At 42.2% G+C, this 19,626-nt stretch overlaps 1 protein-coding gene across 10 annotated transcripts in view; it reads right to left on the bottom strand.

The window, feature by feature from the left end:
* The window catches only part of DPF3 (double PHD fingers 3), a 259,210-nt gene that overhangs the window by 134,990 nt on the left and 104,594 nt on the right, over positions 1 to 19,626 (bottom strand). For all 10 annotated transcript variants that reach the window (XR_014261040.1, XR_014261041.1, XR_014261042.1 and 7 more), the window contains exon 2: positions 15,813 to 15,973. Coding sequence is in view for 6 of the 10 variants with exons in the window: in XM_082451799.1 (XP_082307925.1) it covers positions 15,813 to 15,973 (161 nt within the window). In the remaining 4 variants the exon portion in view is untranslated. The remainder of the gene's footprint in view (positions 1 to 15,812; positions 15,974 to 19,626) is intronic.

Here is a 19,626-nt window from a genome sequence, read left to right as displayed (position 1 = left end):
CTCCATCAGAATATAAGCCTGCATAGCCAGCATACCTGTACAGCCCTGCCCACCTGCCTGGGCGTTACAAAAAAAAAAAAAAAAATGGGCAGGAGTTCAGTGGCTGGCCTTATGTGTCACACGGTCTCCCAACAAGAGTCACCATTTAGATTTGGCTTTTGACACGAAAGCTCCACACCAGCATCATCTGTCATGCCAAGCACCCCATGAGGAGCCTTCCTGCTCAACAGACAACACTCTCGTGGCTCCTGGGGCATATGCTGGGCAGCCAGAGGCCTTGGAGGAATGTGGGCTCCCTGCACTAGACCCTGGTTTGTCCCCAGAGAAAAGGGCAGGGGGTGGAGGCTGAGGGGAGAGGAAGAGGGCTGAAGACTGGTTAGGCGGTTTGCAGATTAAAAAGACTGCTCAATGCACCCCCAAAATAAACCAGCAAGCCCACTGACCCACCCCCGCTAGAGTGAAAGCCTGGTGAGGACAGGGACTTTGTCTTGTTCACGTCGGAATCCCCAGAACCAGAACTGTGGCTGACACAGGGAAGAATCAAACTAAACATTTGCAGAATGAGTGAGCGAGTGAGTGAATGAAGGGAAGAATATATTCCAGTTCACTTTCATGGAAGTCACAACTCGGTCTTCTGTAGTAAACATGGCATGTGACAGCTGTTAGAGACAGGCAGCCTCCCATGAGAGGGGCACTTCCTAGACCTAGGACCATGAGTAGAAAACATCAGGACCCTATTCCCATCTGCTGTCTTCCCTTTTGGGAGTTTTAAAAGTTAAGAGAAAAACCGGATTCATTTTTGCATTTTTCAGAGAAAAACCTATGAAAGTTTCCTTGCTACACATCCATTCATTCATTTTTCATTTGTACTTGTCATCTCTACCCATGCATAGATTTGGGTCCAAAGCAGAGGCAACTATTCCAGCATTAAAGGAAACAAAATTTTCCGATTCTTTTTATGTGCTAAGTTTCGTTTTTAATCACGCAGCTGCTCCCACAGGTTGCTAGGCTGTGAACAAGCTGGAGGTTCTGACCCTTCCCCCTTTGATTCTTAGAAACCATCAAGGGTGATAGAGCCTACAGGCTCCAGAAATATCTCTGATGTTATAAGCTAAGGGCTCATCAGGTCCTAGAGTCATTCTAATACTTGACTTTGTTGATAGCTGTAAGGTCTTCTGCACAGTAGCAGGATCCTGAAGCTCTGAGCGCCTTGAGCCCTGAGAACCAGACTTGTGACTGATTTATAGAAGACACAATGAATCCAAAAACTAAGCTTCGTCTCGCTCCCATATGAGGTCCAGTTTTGACCTCTGTTTGAGGGAAGGCATCACTGGGAATAGTTTGATGTTTCTGGTGTGGTTCACTCCAGGGCTGTGTCACCTCTCACCCCATAATTCCTGAATGGGGACATTGAGTCAGAGCCCCTTCCAGATGTTTTGGCCACTTCTGGGGCTGGTGTTCCCCAGGATCCCAGAGAAGCCAAGTACAAGGGCTGGCCTGCTGCTCCCTATCCCAGAACTCATCCCATAATCCCACTTATCTTGGATTACCAATTCTTAATCCAGGCTGAAGCCAAAATCACCTGGAGGACTTCTTATTAACACCAATGCCCCAAATCCATGCCAGAACTACCCAATCCAAATGTAGGTGGGTGGGGGAATTGAGCAACTCTTTTCTTTTTAAGAACTCTATAGATTGTTACCATAGCTGGCAAAGAACCTCTGGATGTCTAAGCATCATCTAGTTACTGGCTGGATGTTCTCTCTGATGTACCAAGCCTAGTCTAATGGTTTTTCCAGTAGATTCCCAAGGTTCCCTGTATTTTTCCCAAGCCACTGCCATTACCTGCCTGCTTACTAGACTGTCATCTCCACTGGCTTTATATGATCCAGGGTGGCAGGAACCATGTCCACCTCAAGTATCCCCAATGCTTAGCACAGTGCCTGGCAGGCATATCAAGAAATACTTATCAAATAAATTCAACCAGAACTGAACCAGCCTCAGAAACGCGGGAAGTGAATGACCCTTAGCCCCTGCTGTTCCTGGCTCCAGGAGACTCCTCCATCGGCATCCAAACCATCCAGGAAGGACCCCTAGAACGGAGCACAGAACCCACCCCACCCATGCCAAGATGGGAGTCTCTGTGCCTTAGGCTCTTTCTTGCCCCACGCGCTGCTTCATCGTATTTCCAACCTGATCAAAAGCAGGTTAGTGAGAAGGAACTGGTCCAGACCAGCATACACAAAAGGTCGAAGTGACAAGAGGACAAAACTGTCAGCACTCGTCCAAGTCCTCCACCCTCCCTGAGACTGCGGTCACCACACTTGTTGATCAGCTGCCTGGGGCCACTCAGCTTGTGGCTGCAGGTCCACTCTCCCAGGAGAGTCCATTTTAGTAAGTAGTTTGAATGTCCAGAAGAAGGGATTGTCTTTATTTCATTCTTTAACCTTCTCTGGTAGATTAGAGAAGCTCCACAGTGCGGAGGACAAGCACGAGTCCTCATACCCCCTTCCCTGTTACCTTGGAAATCTCACCACGCCTATCTGAGCCTGTCTCTTTGCCTGTAAGATAAGGGCGGTAATAATACCTACCTTACAAGGACTGTCATGGGAATTAGCTTATATTCGAGAAGAAGCTCTTTATAACCATGAAGCATTGTACAAATGTCAGTTATTAATTATCATGAATTAGCTGACTTCGACGAGCCTGGACTCTCTGCCCACGTGACGTGACAAGGCTGCTCTTTGCTCCTTTAGCCACAAGGGTGGAAACAGGCCTCCCTTTGATGTCTGCTTCAACTCGTATCAACAAGCAAATGGCCCCAAGAACTCTCTCAGGGCTCTCGCCCCCTTCCTTGCCCTCCTCCCTAGGCTGACAGGCACCAGGGTGCCTTTACAGGGCCAACACATTCAGCCCTGGAGTTCCACTTATAGAGGGATGAGCAGAGCCCCGTGAGAGTTATGTTGTTTATCTCATTAGAACAGGAGGCACATAACTCAAGCCCATGTGTGTGGTAGGCAGAGGAGGGAGGAAGAGGAGGGGGGAGGAGAAGGATAGAGGCACAGCTGCGGCCGGGGAAATTAACCTGAAGGAGGGAGCCTGGGGCTAGGGGGGATATGGAAGAGGGGAAGGGGGAGGCGGGAGACAAGAGGGGGGACCAATCCTCCCAGTAACCAAGGCCACAGCAGCTCCTCCATTCACACACCCCACTGAGCAAACTGCTTTGCTATTACTTTGATCTGCAACTCCAGGTACACTTAGTTGCAAGCACAAGCATGACGGACGCACATGCACACACGCACATCCACATGGGAACTCACACACTGGTTGGTGGGAGAACTGGCTTCATAGGAAAAATCAGCAGGACGAGCTCGGTGCCTGTGCAGTCAGCAGACTCCAGGCAAATCACTTGTTATACGCGTGGCCTGCGTTCGGCAGGTGGATCGTGAGTGTTATGAGCATCTCTGACAGACACAGCATGAGCCATTAAGAATTCAGAAGATGAAGTGGGATGGGAACAGATGTGAAAAGGAGAAACAGAATGGCTTCCTCTTCCCCGGACCAGAGCTGAGCGGTGGCATTCAAGCCCACCCAGAGAAGGGCTTTGCCTGCAGCAGCTCAGGGAGGTGGCCCGAGGCTCCCCACAACAGAAAGCTCATTACTTCACAGGACAGACTGTCCCACTGTTGGCCAACTCTTACTGTGATAAAGAGTTTCACCTTGCCCTTATTTTGAATCAAAGTCTACCTTCCTGTTATATACTTATGCCAATTTGTCCACCCTCGGTCCCAAGAGTGAACAGGTGTCATCTGCATCCCAACCACCCACCCCATCGACCTGCTTGGGTTTGAAGGAGAGCCTACAGAGAGGATGAAGAACTGGAGGGCAATGGGAGTTGGAGGAAAGAGGCAGTGACTACACCTGCCCGTGAGCCTGGGATTCTTTACCAACACTGGGCATCAGAATTGCAGAAGTAGTTATTGAAAAGGGCAAATGGCTTGGTTCCAGTCCAATCCTACCGAACCAGAATAATAGAGGTTCACCAAGACAACTGTAGTTTGAAAAACTCCCACATAAGGAACTTCGAACAAGATCAAATCTTACTCATATTTATTTCCCCAGGGCCCAGCACATAATAGGTGCTCCATTAATGTTTGTGGCTGAGGATGCCAATTTGGACCAACTGCAGAGCTGGAGGGATGAGTGATAAGCCCCGGGTAGGGCTTGAGGAGTGGGGAAGATGTATTTCCCAAGCACTTATAGCCATGTCATTTCCTAGTGCTCTGTCCTCCTCTCTTCTCCTGGCTTATATAAGAGCTGCCCTGATCTCATGGACCACCTCTTCAGTGAAGCATTCCTGAACCACCCCAGGCCACAGTGCCTCTTCTCTTCCCTGAAAGTCTGGAGTCCTGGGCACTTGGCACCACGTGACAGCACTCAGCGTGGCTCTCTGTCTGGCTCCCCAACCATCCCCTTCCTGCCTCCCCTCCCATTCTTCTCTGTGAGCTTCTCTCTAAGATTCAATTTCAGTGTCCCATGTGCCAGGACCGCCCTGGCAAGGTAGACCTCAAATCCATAATGCTGCCTGCTTCTTCTGGCCCAGAGGTTCCCAAGCCCCTCACTGGTCCCATCACACTCAAAAGCTGACGGAGTAACAGTAGCTAACATTTACTGAGCTCTTACTCTGCTCTAGGCTAGCACCTTATACTCAATGCTATCTCATTGTGACAAAAAGCCTACGAGACATTTAAAGGATGAGGGCAGTGATTAAGTAACTGGTGCAGGGTCATACAGCTCATAAGCATAGCCTAGTCCGCAGCCCACACTCAGAATCTCTCCACTATCCTATCTAACTCCCTACTGAGTTGCTGGTACACATGCAAGAGGCTTGAAACGCAGAGCCCTGCCCTTGAGAAAGCAGCTCCCCAAACCAAAGCTCACAGAAAAAGAACCCCTGGCCCACCCACCTACCCCCATCCAGCCACTTCTTGTGGAATTCATTTTTCCTTTCCTACCACATCACCAACTAAAATTGCTCATGGAGAAATGCATCCTGGTAAGGCATATAAAATGTGTGGAGAATCAGATACTTACCAGGACATGCTTTCTAAATTTATCAGAAGAATTTTTTTCAGTAATAACATTAGAATGTGAGGGGGGAGCTGAGATGTTATGGGATCTGACTCTTACCTGATACAAGAATTGCCTCTCCAATATCCCTGACTAGAGTCTCCACCCTGGCCTCTGTTTCAAGAATTCCAGTCCTTACCCTTCCATGAAGCAGTCTGCTATGCTGTTGAAATATTTTGTTGTTAGAGATATGCTTACCAATCTCATCTCATCGGTGAGAATGCAAAATGGCACAACCCTATGAAAGAGAATTTGGCATATCTAGCAAAACCATACATATTTGCCCTTTGATCCAGCAATTCCACTTCTAGGAATCTGTATCACAGATTCACATAAAAAAATATACAAATATGCATTCATTGTAGTATTTTCAATACTAGAAAAAGACTGGAAACAATCCAATGTCCATCTATAAGGTCCTAGTTGAATAAACAATAGTATATCCACACAATTGACTATAATGAAGCCATTGAGAGAGAGAGAGAGAGAGAAGTATACACTGCAATGGGATATATTGTTAAGTGAAAAAAGCAAGGTGGAGAACAGTATGCGTAGTGTACTATCATTTCCTTAACAAATGGGGATATACACACATATATATATATATATATATATATATATATATATATACACATACATATATGTTGTGTGCTTGCATAGAGTTTTTTAATGGAAAGATAAACCAAAAACTAATTTTTTTTAAAAGTTACAGGGAAAATAAAAACAAAATAATAGTAACAAGGGTTGCCTTTAGAAAGAGGAAAGGAACAGGGTAAAAGAACAGAGATAGAATAGAGCTAGACTCTCTCTCTGAATATACCATGCTTTGTAGATTTGACTTTAGAACCATGTAAATATTTTATAATATTAAATTAAATTAAAATATAAAAGCAAACATCTGCTTCTAGCTAAAATGGTTTACCAAGGACCAGATTTACCTTCCCACCTGAAGCCAAGACAGAGAAAAAAATGAAACAAGAGTTTTCAAGACACTGGCCATCAGGCAGTGAAGGACCATGATCCCTGAGATACTGGAAATGAACACGATGAGTCCTATGACTGCCCCGGCTTACTTCCTTGAGACAGTTTCCAGAGTGCAGCACAGGGAGGAGGAACATGGGTAGAACCCAGCCAACTTCCTGAGTCTGAATTGAAGAGAAAGAGCGGAGAGCCTGGGAAGACCAAGGTGACTAGAATTCAAGGAAAAGAATAGTAAACAGAAGAAAGTGGCACAGAGAAAGAACTGTGGAGATACACAAAGGGTTCCCTTCAAGAATTCAGCTCAGTAACGATGAGTGCATGCTTGTAAGGAATCTACTCAATGCCGAGGAAAGAACCACCTGTAAGAACAGAGGTGTGCCTGGTGTGCACAAGGGGCTGAGAATAGTCTGTTCCCACAAGCACACTGGGAAAGTCTCATGATTCATGGAGTACTGGGTAGGGTACACAGAATGGTCTTGCCTCACTAATGAGGAATAATTAGCACTAGGCTAAGCACTGCTCCAGTTCCACCTAACAAATCTTAAAAGCAAGATAAGAAAAGATCAAATTGTTTCCAAGTAACTTGACAGTGAACCAAAACAAAGTTCCAGAATATTTACAGGAATAAAAAATACATACCGTACCCAGCAAGGTAAAATTCACAAAGTTGGACATCCAATCAAAAATTACAAGGCATGTAAAGAAGCTAGAAAATATGACCTACAATGAGAGGGGGAAAAAATCAATTGAAACCAACCCAGAATTGACACTGATGTTAGAATTAGCAGCAAGAACACTAAAACAGTTATTATTTGTATTCCATATGTTTAAAAGTTAAAAACAGTTTGTTTTAAAAGACTCCAATTTGACTTCTAAAAATGAAAACTACAATGTGTGAGATTAAAAACATACTGCATGGAATTAATGTCAGATTAGACACTGGAGAAGAAAATATTAGAACACTTAAAAACATAGCAGGGGCTTCCCTGGTGGCGCAGTGGTTGAGAATCTGCCTGTCAATGCGGGGGACACGGGTTCGAGCCCTGGTCTGTGAAGATCCCACATGCCGCGGAGCAACTAGGCCCATGAGCCACAACTACTGAGCCTGCGTGCCTGGAGCCTGTGCTCCACAACAAGAGAGGCTGTGATAGTAAGAGGCCCGCGCACCATGATGAAGAGTGGTCCCCGCTTGCCACAACTAGAGAAAGCCCTCACACAGAAACAAAGACCCAACACAGCCAAAAATTAAAAATATATATAAATAAATAAATAATTTTTAAAAAAACAAAAAAACCCATAGCAATATGGGCTTCCCTGGTGGCGCAGTGTTTAAGAATGCACCTGCCAATGCAGGAGACATGGGTTTGAGCCCTGGTCCGGGAAGATCCCACATGCCGCAGAGCAACTAAGCCCATGTGCAACAACTACTGAGCCTGCACTCTAGAGCCCGTGAGCCACAACTACTGAGCCTGCATGCCGTCAACTACTGAAGCCCGCGCACCTAGAGCCTGTGCTCCGCAACAAGAGAAGCCACCTCAGTGAGAAGCCTGTGCACCACAACAGAGAGTAGCCCCCACTTGCCACAACTAGAGAAAGCCCGCATGTAGCAATGAAGACCCAACACAGCCAAAAATAAAAATAAATAAAATAAATAAATTTTAAAAAAAACAATCAATGTAACTCATCATATTAACAAACTACAAAAGCAAAAATCACATGATCATCTCAATAGACTCAGCAAAATCAAACATCCAATCCTGATTTAAAACTGTCAAACTAGAAATAGGAGCATCCACAATCTGATAAAGAGCAACTACAAAAAACCTACAGCTGGGACTTCCCTGGCAGTCCACTGGTTAAGACTCTGCACTTCCACTGCAGGGGGCAGGGGTTTGATCCCTGGTTGGGGAACTAAGATCCTGCATGCCACGCAGTGTGGCAATAAAAAAAAAACAAAAAAAACCTACACCTAACATCATACTTAATAATGAAAGAATGAATGCTTTCACCTTAAGATCAGGAACAATATAAGGATGTCCACTCTTTCCATGTTTACTTAATATTGTACTGGACATTCCAGCCAGTACAATAGAGAAGTAAAATAAATAAAATGCATAGATATTGAAAAGTTTTCTTTATTCACTAAAATAATCAACTATGTAGAAAATGCTGTAGAATCTATAGAAAGCTTCTAGAACTAATAAATGAGTATAGCAAGATTGTAGGATTCAAGTGAATACACAAAAAATAATTGTATTTCTGTATACTAGCAAAGAAAAATCAGAAATTTAAATTTTTAAAATCCATTTACAATATTATCAAAAATATTAAATACTTAGAGATAAATCTGACAAAAATGTGAAAGAACTGTACATTGAAAACTAAAAATTATTGATGAGAAAAATTAAAAGGGATAATAATAAATGGGGAGATATAGTATATCCATGGGTTGGATGACTCAATATTGAGAACTGTCAGTTTTCCCCAAGTTGATCTATAAACTCCACACAATGTCAATCAAAATCCCAGCAGACTCTTTGTAGAAATTGACAAATTGATTATAAAATTCTTATGGAAGTATGAAGAACCTAGAACAGCTGAAATAACTTCAAAAAAGAAGGACAGATTTGTAGAGGTCTTGTATCTATTTTCATTAATAAGAAAACCAACAAATAACCCAATTTTAAAATGGTCCAAAGATTTGAATATTTTACCACAGGATATACATTGATAGTAAATAAGCACATGTAAAGATGCCCAACATCATTAATTAGGGAAATGCAAAGTAAAACCACAATGAGATACCACTATATAACAATAGGAATGGCTAAAACTTTAAAAAGTTGACCATACCAAATGTTAGTGAGAATATAGAGGAACTGGAACTCTCGTACGTTGCTGGAATGGATATAAAATGGTACAACCACTTTGAAAAACAGCCTGACAGTTTCTTAAAATGTTAAATATATACCTTCCTTATGATATAGCCGTTACACTCCTAGGTACTTTACCAAGGAGAAATGAAATTATAAGTCCATATGAAGACTTATACACAAATGTTCATAGCAGCTTTATTTAAAACAGCCAAAAACTGGAAACAAATACAAATGTCCATCAATAGATGAATGAATAAACTGTGATACAGCCATACAATGGAATACTACTCAGCATAAAAAAAAATGAATCATTGATACATGCTAGAACATGGATGATCTCAAAATAATTACTCTGAGTGAAAGAAGTCAAGACCCCATCCACCAGCCACCAAAAAAAGAAGTAGATATTATATGATTCCACTATAGAAAGCATTCCTGGGGGTTGGGAGACATATAAGGTAGAGGTAGGAGGAAGAACAGGAAGGAGGAATTACAAGGGACACAAGGAAACTTTTGGGAGTCATGGATATATTCATTATATTGATTGTGATGATAGTTTCACAGGTATACAGATGTCAAAACTTATCAAATTGTACATGTTAAATATGTGCAGAGTACTGTATGTCAGTTATACTTCAATAAAGCTGTTAACTTTTTTTAATGAAAAAGCAACCCAGGGACTTCTGCTTCTGGAAAGATAGAGTAGATATACTCTTCCATATTCCTCCCACTAAGTACAACTAAAACTCTTAGACTTTGTTTACACAAAAAAATAAGATACTGAAAGGTAAAGAGGCTGACCAGCTAGGGACTTTCAGACCCAAGAAACAACAGGGTGGTGAGTTCCCTGGGCATTCTTTTTGCTTTATATATCCCAGACTGAGTTCTGGAAAAGCTGATAATCCAGAAACACCTACAAATGTAGACCAAAAAAAGCCCCAAGAATATCCTGCTCTCAGGGCTTCCCTGGTGGTGCAGTGGTTAAGAATCCACCTGCCAATGCAGGAGACACGGGTTTGAGCCCTAGTCCAGGAAGATCCCACATGCCATGGAGCAACTAAACCTGTGCACCACAACTACTGAAGCCTGAGAGCCCTAGAGCCCATGCTGTGCAACAAGAGAAGCCACTGCAATGAGAAGCCTGCACACCACAACGAAGAGTAGCCCCTGCGCCCTGCAACTAGAGAAAGCCCGTGTGTAGCAACAAAGACCCAATGCAGCCAAAAATAAATAAATAAATTTTTTTTAAAAAAAGAAAGGAAATCCTGCTCTCTCTAGCTAAAGGACCAGGAAAGGGGCAGCCTAGCAGGGCATCCCAATATCCTTGCTGGGTTAGTGTCAGAGAAGGTCAAGTGACAAACTGACCCCCCATCGTGTCAGTGGAGCCCGCACAGGGAAGAGTAATGAGGCACTCTTCCTCCTCCCAACTAGGGTGGTATTGGTGAAGGCTTAGTGGGGAATCTGAACTCCCACCCCCACCCAGCAATAATGAGGTACTCCTCCCCCACCAGGGTGTCAACAGAGACCGAGTGGGGAACATGGACTTCCACATCCATCCGACAGTAACAAGGGGCACCTCTTTTCCCCTGTCAGCACAGTGTCAGAGGAGGTCTGTGAAAATAGAAGATTTAGATAACATCTAGAGTCTCATAACATTATAGCCAAAATGTCCAGGATTCAATCAAAATCACTCATATGAAGAACCAGGAAAACCTCAACTTGAATGAGAAAATACAACAGGTACCAACACTGAAATGACACAAATGGTAGAATTATCTGACAAGGATTTTAAAGTAGCCATCATAAAAATGTTTCAAACAAACAATCATCAACACCTGAAACAAATGAAAAAATATCAAGTCCCACAAAGAAATAGAAGAGATAAAGAACAACTAATAACAAAAACAAAACAAACCCTCAATGAATGGGCTCAACAGCAGAATGTAGAGGATAGATGAAAGAAGTAATGAATCTGAAGAGTGTATAATAGAAATCCTCCAATCTGAGCAACTGAGAGAAAAAAAGATTGGAAAAAAGAAGAAGGAGGAGGAGGAGGAGAAAAGAAGGGAGCCTGGGGGACTTATGGGACTATAACAAAAGATCTAACATTTTGGAGTTCCAGAATTTTCTTTCCCAGTGGAGTCCCAGAAGGAGAAGGGAAAGAGAGTGAGGCTGAAAATATATTCAAAGAAATAACGGCTTAAAAAATTCCAAGTTTGGCAAAAAAACATAAGATTCAAGAAGCTGAGTGAATTCTGACAAGGATAAACTCAAAGAAATCTACACCAAGACATATCAAAATCAAATTTCTGAAAACTAATAACAAAAACTCTCAAAAGCAGTGACAGAAAAATGACACCTCACTTATAAGAGAAAACAATTTGAATGACAGCAGATTTCTCATCACAAACTACTGAGGCCAAAAGGTAGTGGCAAGACATTTTTCAAGTGCTAAGATAAAAGGACTGTCATCCTAGAATTTTATATCCAACAGAAAAATATCCTTCAGATGTGGCACATATATACAATGGAATATTACTCAGCCATAAAAAGGAGCTAAATTGGGTCATTTGTAGAGACGTGGATGGACCTAGAGACTGTCATATAGAGTGAAGTCAGTCAGAAAGAGAAAAACAAATATCGTATATTAACGCATATTTGTGGAATCTAGAAAAATGGTACAGCTGAACCAGTTTGCAAGGCAGAAATACAGACGTAGATGTAGAGAACAAACGTATGGACACCAAGGGGGGAAAGGTGGGGTGGGATGAATTGGGAGATTGGAATTAACATATATACACTAATATGTATAAAATAGATCAACACTTGAAATGAGAACCTGCTGTATAGCACAGGGAACCCTGCTTCACTTCTCTGTACAGTAGAAACTAACACAACATTGTAAAACAACTATACCCCAATAAAAAAATAAATAAATAAAATAAAATAAAATAGAAATATCTTTCAGGAATGAGGGGTGGAATTCCCTGGCGGTCCAGGTTAGGCCCAGGTTAGGACTCTGCGCTTCCACTGCAGGGGGCACAGGTTCAATTCCTGGTCAGGGAAATAAGATCCTGCAATACTGTGCAGTGTGGCAAAAAAACAAAAGGAATGAGGGGGAAAATCAAGACATTCTCAGAAGAAGGAAAACTAAGAATTGTTACTATCAGACCTACTTAAAAAGAATGGCTAAAGAAAGTACTTAATCAGAAAGGAATTATCAAAGCAGGCATCTTGGAACATCAGAAAGGAAGAAACAACAGCAAAAGAGTAAAAATATGAGTAAATACAACAGACACTTAAGTTTTCTAAATTATGTTTGACAATTGAAGCAAGAATTAGACGTCTGTCTGATGTGGTTTCCAACGTACGTAGAGGAAATATTTAACATACAGTTGTTATAAATGCGAGAGGATAAAGGATTTAAATGAAGAGAGGAAGGGGTGGGTGTGACTATAAAGGGGTAGGATGAGGGAGATCTTTGTGGTGATGGAATAGTTTTGTATCTTGATTGTGGTGGTGGTTCCACAAATCTATACGTGTGATAAAATGGCATAGAGCTACGCACACACGTTTCACCCATGTCAATTTTCTGGTTTTGATATTATACTATAGTTACACAAGATATATCCATTGGGGGAAATTGGGTGAAGGGTACAGGCGATCTCTCTGTACTATATTTACAACTTCCTGTGGATCTATAATTATTTCAAAATAAAAAGTTAATTTAAAAATGTAATTACAAAAAATCCAAAAAAAACCCCAGCAATACCTAATAAGTGAAAGCAAAAATGAAACAAATAAATCCAACTGTGTATTGAGTTAGTAGTACAACCACACAGAGGAATTATTTTAAGTGACCTTAAAACACAGTAATTTGACTCTACATCCTTAATAGGAAATACGCTATGGACAAAAAAAAATTGCAAAGAAAGAAATAAAAACTTAAACCATTTAAGTAACCTTATTGTTGGTAGTCTCATTTTATTCTGATATTGCTGTGTGTTTATCACAGAATAAAGCAGATAAGTAATTATGCTGGCATCATTAAGAGCCAGTATCCTTTTTTGGTGTGGGAGAAAGGAGATAGAGAATTAAGATAGTTAAAACTGTCGAAAACTGAATTGAATGGGAAATACCAGTAAATTTCATAATGTATTTTCTCTTAAAAAGAGAAAATAAGAAAGATGAAACAAGAAATCATATTTCTTACTTCTGCTCACTGCAAAGTCCTAGAATCAACAACCAACCCAGGAGCAATGAGCACCACCAGGTTGTGGTCTCTAAATAATATTCCCACAAAGAGGAAACAGGGTTTCTTAGAGAAATAGCTGATTCTAGGTCTGGGGCAGGACATGTACAAGATGAGCCTGAAACATTTGTCCCAATATTAGGATATCAAGGATGCTAGAGAAACTACTAGGCGGTTTCAAAACACTAGCACCGGACAAAACCCCTACTGGCCAAAGATGGGACAATTTAAGCATCAATAATAATAGTTGCAATGGATTAAAATGTAGCCAAAATGTATAAATCTGTGAATTCATGATGGTACTCAAGATAATAAAAATAACTATATTGATCACCTTTGGAGAATACTAGGGAACCAACTCATTATTTTGAAAACTGATAAATAAAGGGGAAAAATCATTCATCCATCCTTTCATATGTGAACTATACCACACAATAACCAAAACTTTAATGAGGAGATATTTCTGTTTACAAATGCTGTAGAGCTAATAAATGAAGAAATAATGATATCCTCGAATTGAATGCACCATTTTGCAGTTCTTTATAGAATAAAGGATCTAGGCAATTTTCATCAAGGGCTGCTAACATCAGTAAAAGAGTGATATCTAGACCCCATGAACCTCCTGATGAATGTACACATCACCACTTAGGAAGTGTTCTAGCCCAAAAAATTGAACCTGAATCTGCTCTTACCAATTCACAGGAATAACACCATGGGGATGCAGTGAGAAAATCCAGACTCTGGGAAACCCTACAGTGCAAACAATTCAGTTTCTTCCACAAATAACGAGAGAAAAAGAGAGAGAGAGAAAGAAACCTACAGATTTAAAGAGACTTAAGAGACACATCAGCCAATTGTAATGTAGGAGTCCTGTTTGGATCCTGATTTCAACTATAGGGGGAAATAAATGTTGAACAAATATTTGATGCTATTAATGTCTTGTTTTTAACTTTGAGCTTTTTTTTTTTTTTAAAGATTTATTGATTGATTGATTGATGGCTATGTTGGGTCTTCGTTTCTGTGCTAGGGCTTTCTCTCGTTGCGGCAAGCGGGGGCCACTCTTCATCGTGGTGCGCAGGCCTCTCACTATCGTGGCCTCTCTTGTTGCGGAGCACAGGCTCCAGACGTGCAGGCCCAGTAGCTGTGGCTCATGGGCCTAGTTGCTCCACGGCATGTGGGATCTTCCCAGACCAGCGCGCGAACCCGTGTCCCCTGCATTAGCAGGCAGATTCTCAACCACTGCGCCACCAGGGAAGCCCAAACTTTGAGCTTTGATAGCTATGGTTGGTATGTTTATTTATGTTCTTGCCATTTAGAGATACATACTGAAAAATTTACAGATGAAATAATATGCTGTCTTGATTTGCTTCAAAATAACCTGGGTTCAAGGAGGAAAGTGGGAGGTGAGTATAAATGAAATGATTGGCTATGAGTTGATCACTGGGTGTTGAGGCTGTGTGATAAGTACGTAGAAATTCATTTTACTATTCTCTCCACTTTTGTATGGCTTTGAAACTTTTCATAATAAAAATTTTAGGGCTTCCCTGGTGGCACAGTGGTTAAGAATCCACCTGCCAATGAAGGGGACACGGGTTTGAGCCCTGGTCTGGGAAGATCCCACATGCCTCGGAGCAACAAAACCTGTGTGCCACAACTACTGCGCCTGCGCTCTAGAGCCCACAAACCACAACTACTGAGCTCATGGGCCACAACTACTAAAGCCCACGCACCTGGAGCCCTTGCTCCACAGCAGGAGAGGCCACTGCAATGAGAAGCCCGTGCACCGCAACTAAGAGTAGCCCCCACTTGCTGCAACTAGATAGAGAGAGCCCGCGCACAGCATCAAAGACCCAAAACACAGCCAAAAATAAAAAACTTTAAAAATTAAAAACAATTTTTTTTAATATACCCATACAGAGCCAGAAAACTGAATTCTTATAATTGCCTCCCTGATCTCCACCCATTGGTCTTTCTTCTGTTCTCTGGAGACTAGAAGACTAGTATCACAGTAATAGTAATAATAATAATATCAACAATAACAGCCAGCATTTTTGGAGCACATACTTACTATGTGCTAAATTCAGGTTATGAGCTTTTTATGCAGATTTTCATTTAATCCTGACAAAGTCCTGAAGTAGTACAATTATTATCCCATTTTACATATGAGGAACCTGAGGGCAATAGGTTTGATGACAAAGCTCAGCCTCAAACCAAAATCTGACTGTAGATTTCCAGCTTATAACCACTAAGCTACACCAACGCACAGGGTAAAAGGTGAAGAGGGCTGCCATGGCCTCATTCTTCCCTTTTTGGGGTTAAGCATCCTGACATCTTTCACTCTGCCCCTCCCTGCCAATGTGGCTTCAATGTCGCACACCATCCTTGGAGCATCCTTGGAGCACCTTGGAGTTACAGAAGCAGTTGAGTTTCTTGAAAGCCTCCTGGGCTCCCTGTACAGCTTGCGCCACCCCCATGCCCACACAAGCTGCGGGGATTCCCAGACAATCTCTGGTCGGCCTGCATCCGGGCTGGGATCCTGAACATGTGCAAGTCCCAGGGGTGGCATGGCTCACCTGGGCCTCGGTGCCTCTTCTCCATCCAGATGTAGCAGTTGTTCTGGGCCACCCCGGTCTGCGAGTCCAGGAACGGGAGACGCACGCTGCGCTCTGCGCACAGGCGCGAGTTATAACTCCGGCAGTGCTCAATGGCCTCCTTGTAGAACTGGTCCCCGAGCCTGCCGGGAGACAGAGAGAGGAGGAATGAGGCCAGGGAAAACCAGAATACACGCAGAAGGAAACTGAAGTCACCCACCCACCTCCCAGGGGAGATTTTGCGGTTATGAAGACCAAGGCAATGTGTACCAAGACCTTTACCAAGCAGCAGAATCCAACTCAGTGTCAGGTCTCCAATAGGTTCTATTTCCTGTACTAAATCCACCAGGGAACTTAGAAACCCCTTTAACAAAGAAATGAGGACCGCAAGAATAAACCACCAGTAAAAGTGACACTTCCTTGTTCTAGGAAGCATGAGGTCCCACTCCAGAATGGAGGTAGCTCTAGAACAACCTTCTGCATGGGATCTACTAGGACACCAGTCTTCTAGAGCCCCCTGCCCCTTAAAATCCCCCATTAGCCACACTTTTTTCTCAGTGGTAACCAACAAAGGCACTCTAGATTGAACCCAAACCACCAGCATAGATACAAAGATTTCCATTACAATAGAAGAGAAACACTCCATGGAAAAGACTAGAAGGTCAGAGGAAACATCCTGTAAAAGTAGAGCTATTATGGGGGAAGGAGGTGAAGAAGGGCATGCACCAATCTTTTAAAACCACACACTTAAAGAAAAATAACTTTCTGATGGAAAACAGACAAAAGAAGCATTTGAAATAATAATAGTTGATTTTTGACCTCAAAATAATTCAATGCCCAGAGTTTAATACACAAATAGAAAGACCTTTCTGGTTTGCTGAAGTGGTGATCTGATTAAGCACAGTAAATTTTAGGTGTCTGAATCTTTGGTATCCTTGGACATGTGGTGATGCTACTAATTTTAAGATAATGTCCTTTTCAAAAACCAAAAATATAACATTCTATAATTGATCAATCTTAAAACACAAACATAATCAATGAGATCAAATACCTAACAAATAAAAGGTAGGCATATGGCAGAGGTTAATAATGGCCCAAGGGAGCTTCCCTGGTGGTGCAGTGGTTAAGAATCCACCTGCCAATGCACGGGACACAGGTTCGAGCCCTGGTCCGGGAAGATCCCACATGCCGCGGAGCAACTAGGCCCGTTCACCACAACTACGGAGCCTGAGCTCTAGAGCCCATGAGCCACAACTACTGAGCCCTCATGCCACAACTACTAAAGCCCACGCACCTAGATCCCATGCTCCGCAACAAGAGAAGCCACTGCAATGAGAAGCCCGTGCACTGCAACGAAGAGTAGCCCCCGCTCGCTGCAACTAGAGAAAGCCCGCGTGGCAACAAAGACCCAATGCAGCCAAAAATAAATAATAATAAATAAAATAAATTTAAAAAAAATAATGGCCCAAGGAATTACAGATGTAATCACATGATGTCTACCAGGTAAAGCAGAGCTTCTTAGTGAGGAGAGTGAGGAAAAGGCAGGAAGAGGAGGAGCCTCAGGGATTGCAGAGCCAAAAGGGAGACTCAAGTAGCTCATTCTGAAGGGACATTATGAATGTCCCTTTTTTTTGGTCTATGTAGATCCAAGGATGCCAAAATGGGGGGGGGGGGAGGGGTCTAAGTTTAAAATAATATATTTCTTAACCAAAATATTTAGAGCAGTAAAGAAAGAAAAAATTTAAATGGATTCTTCTGTACTCTTTTTCACTTTTTTATTGAAGTGTAGTTGATGTACAATATTTTGTAAGCTACAGGTGTACAATATATAGTGAGTCACAATTTTTAAAGTTTATATTCCATTTATAGTTATCGTAAAATATTGGTTATATTCCCTGTATTGTACAGTATATCCTTGTAGCTTATTTTATATCTAATAGTTTGCACCTCTTAATCCCCTACCCCTATTTTGCCCCTCCCCCTTCCCTCTCCCCACTGGTAACCACTAGTTTGTTCTCTTTATCTGTGAGTCTGCTTCTTTTTTGTTATATTCACTAGTTTGTTGTATTTTTTAGATTCCACATTTAAGTGTTATCATACAGTATTTGTCTTCTTACCCTTTTTTAAAAGTCAATGGGTCAGATTCTACCAAAAATTTTAAAGCAAATTCCTTATTCTGGGAGGATACAATCATTGAAGCTTCTGAGGCATCTTTTGGAAACTACCTGTGGACATGCCTCCTAAAAAAAAGCCCTTTGCTCCTTTTTTACCTCTGGGCATCTTCCCTCTCACAAGGACGGCATAACAGCTCAGAAAGTGTCTAGCAGTTGCAAAACCTAACTGTAATCAAATTATAATAGTCACACAGCTGGAAATGAATTGGGGAGGGGGAATGAAAGCCCATCAAAATGCTATAAAATGGAACTGCACGTAAGCTGATGTAACAAGGATCATGAGATTGATCAAAAATAAAGAACCATTTCCTGTGAAGCATTCGCATCTGTGTCCCACCAGCTTAAATGCCTCCTTCTGCTAAGGCGATGCAGCTCAGTGTAACAGAACTGTCGAGGGTGGCTCAGCCCAGGCAAGGTGACACACAGCCTGTCCAGGGTGTCCTGGGGGCTCCAGCTTCCCTCCACATAACAGAGACCAGTCACATCACATGCATGAGAACTGACAAGAACACACGACAGAGAAGCGTCTGATGTGAGAAGCCGTTATCTGGTTTCCCAGGATATTTTGACAGACTGCCAAAAAAGATGTTAACTATTCCAACTCCAAAAATTCTGCTTAAAGAGAAACCACGGAAGGAAAGGAGGGAGGGATGGAGGGAGGGGAAGGAAGGAAGGAAGGAAAGAAGGAAGGAAGGGAGGGAAGGAAGGAGAGAGGGAGGGGAAGGAAGGAAGAAAATTGTACACTAAAACTCATCAACTGGATAGCTAGAGGGAAGCAGCCGCATAGCACAGGGAGATCAGCTCGGTGCTTTGTGACCACCTAGAGGGGTGGGATAGGGAGGGTGGGAGGGAGGGAGATGCAAGAGGGAAGAGATGTGGGGACATATGTATATGTATAACTGATTCACCTTGTTATAAAGCAGAAAGTAACACACCATTGTAAAGCAATTATACTCCAATAAAGATGTTAAATAAATAAAGAAATAAATAAAATAAAGATGGCTTCAAAAAATAAATAAATAAATAAAACTCATCAACTGGAGAGAAGAGGGTTTCCATTTTCAAAACAAACTTCTGGAAGCCAGTACAAAAGAAATCTACAATAGGATCTCAAATCAGACTTTTCTCGATATGCCTGGAACTCGCTTCCAACAGCTTCAATCCCAAAAAGAGAAACAAGAAAGTGAACTTGCTGAAAATGAGAAGTGCGTTTGGCCAAGTCCATGCCCCATACTGAATGGAACGAAAAAGTCAAACAAAGTGGCTCACTGGGTGAAAATTAATTTCATCTTAAATACTTTCCACTTTCATAACATGCAATGTTATTAGTAACAGGCATGCTGGGGGGAAATGTGTATTTTTAAATGTAATCTTTGTGTGAATGATACCTCCCTTATGTAAACAGGAGAGATTTTCTGAGGACTGGAACAACTGTATTAAAGACTGAAGCTACAAAAATGTGACAGCCATCACCCTCTGCCATCGTCTCCAGGGAAGTCACTTTTAAACAGGCCAGGCATTGGCAGCGATTCGGAAACAAAAGTTTAAAGCCTTTTTTAAGATATGTGAGGAGAAAAGAGACTTCATCCTCTGATAAATTCAAGCTGCACTTCTCCAAAAGT

This window comes from Balaenoptera physalus (genome assembly GCF_965194825.1).
Source record: "Balaenoptera physalus genome assembly, chromosome: 2".
Taxonomy (NCBI): domain Eukaryota; kingdom Metazoa; phylum Chordata; class Mammalia; order Artiodactyla; family Balaenopteridae; genus Balaenoptera; species Balaenoptera physalus.
The sequence above is the reverse complement of the archived record's forward strand: the minus strand, read 5'-3'. Positions and strand labels throughout refer to the sequence as shown.